Source organism: Priapulus caudatus, unplaced genomic scaffold, assembly GCF_000485595.1.
Source record: "Priapulus caudatus unplaced genomic scaffold, Priapulus_caudatus-5.0.1 Scaffold250, whole genome shotgun sequence".
Lineage (NCBI taxonomy): Eukaryota > Metazoa > Priapulida > Priapulimorpha > Priapulimorphida > Priapulidae > Priapulus > Priapulus caudatus.
Genome location: NW_014577311.1, coordinates 8,685 through 10,613, shown reverse-complemented (window position 1 = coordinate 10,613; position 1,929 = coordinate 8,685). Strand labels below are relative to the sequence as shown.

General features: G+C 45.5%; 1 protein-coding gene across 1 annotated transcript in view; it reads right to left on the bottom strand.

Annotated features, from left to right (window-relative positions):
• Positions 1–589: 589 nt before the first annotated feature.
• Positions 590–1,929, bottom strand: part of LOC106808032 (liprin-alpha-1-like) — a gene marked incomplete at its 5' end in the record, with an annotated part of 2,836 nt that continues 1,496 nt past the window's right edge. Inside the window, 2 exons of the mRNA XM_014810580.1 lie at positions 590–659; positions 1,212–1,285. Of these exons, the coding sequence (XP_014666066.1) occupies positions 590–659; positions 1,212–1,285 (144 nt within the window). The remainder of the gene's footprint in view (positions 660–1,211; positions 1,286–1,929) is intronic.

The window sequence follows — 1,929 nt, the reverse complement described above, 5'->3', positions numbered from 1 at the left end:
CGCCCCTCAGCCATCGTCAACACTCACACGCCCCCTCAGCCATCGTCAACACTCACACGCCCCTCAGCCATCGTCAACACTCTCACGCCCCCTCAGCCATCGTCAACACTCACACCGCCCCCTCAGCCATCGTCAACACTCACACCACCCCCTCAGCCATCGTCAACACTCACACCGCCCCCTCAGCCATCGTCAACACCAAAACTTTACGCTCCACCCAATAACCAAACCCACATGATCAGCCATCTTGAACTTTAATTTCCCATCGTTAATGCCTCAGCCCACTTCACGTCAATCATAGCATGCTCATATTGCCTAACTCTATTAAATGCATTTAATCAATCAAGCAGATCGTAACGAAACTACGCCACAAACAAGTTTCATGATCATTATTATCGCTTGAAACACGAGAACATGCGGGAACGCGCACGGCCAACTGAAGTGTTTAACGACTATCGACGAGTGTTCTAACACGTCACCGCGCACCTATGAAACAACTGCTGCATGTGTCTCCGCAAAGACCAACGGCGTTTACGAAGCGTTTTGCTTAAACACACACAAACACACGGACATGCACACAAGACACCCATTACCTGAAGCTGGATGGTAATGGATCTATAAATACACTAGGAGTTAGTTGGTAGCGCGCGCTTTCCAGTCTGAAACGTGAACAAATGCACAGGCCTATGAAAACCAAAGCAAAACCTCTCTACAAAACGCTAGGGGTTAGCTACGTTAGTCTATAAATAAATGAAAATACGAAATAGGGAGGAGAGGAACCGAAAAGCACATCCTATTACGAAATTATTACGGCCGGCAGCCAAAAGTATTAGTTATATTTCGACGACCAAGTACCTTAACCGAGCAGTTTTAGTGAAAAGAAATAAAACCGTGCCATTCAACATTCGTCGTTCTCAGTGAGTATACATCCAACCCGAAAATCACACTCCAACCAAGTCAATACATGGTCTAGCACTTAGTGAGATGCGCTGTAAGTGTGGTGAATAATGCAGTGTGACATTTCTGAGCCATCTGCCGCGACTAGTATCAACAATTCGTATCGTCAGGGTAAACAGACGATTCTCGTGTGGGATGGATACTCCATGTGTTGCTAACGCGTGAATTCTACGGGCAGGGGAAAAAAACTCGCACCGCTAATTCCACTACAGAAGACTCCGATTGTTGCCCGCAGATGGCGCTGCTCCACTTACTTTGATTGTTGTAGTTGGTGGTGGAGTAGCTCCACCTGCGACTTCAGTTTTTCCACCTCGGCTTCGAGTTTTTCCTGTAATAAGTGATATCGGAAAGTCCAGCTGTGTTATTTAGGTAATAGAAAAAGGGGTATAAAATGGCCGCGGCGCGCTATGTAAAATACAGGATTAATGTAAACACTCGTGCGTTTTTAGTTTTTGCATTAACACAAACATTGCAAAATATCCCAAATTACCACAATCATATTTGTAAATGTTTCTGTAAACAGAAACGCACCTGTGAATTGAAGTACGATGTTAGTGAAGAGAATTATAGATCAAAAACATAGACTAGTACTATCGTAACTATGCTATATATAGGCAACTTATCACCCCCCTTATCTGATCTCAATATGGCGGCAGGGACTTTCCGATATGGCTTATAACAGAGATGTTGCGGATGCAGACGTTTCTACGTTGGTCCCCGCCTTAAATGGCCTCAGGTAAATCGAAGCATCGCGTGCTTACACGACGTGTATGCAAAAAACAATCCTTGTTATGTATTCACTGTTTAATTGGGACGTTTCCTGTGAGGATGACTGTATGTTTCTTCTCCTTTCTCCGCCATCCCTACCTTCTCCTTCTGTCAACCTTTTGTCGACCCTTACTTTCGCTCATAGGGTCCATGTCCCCCAGGGTACTGCCGGAACGTACCCTGGGTACGGTCCGGTATACCGGA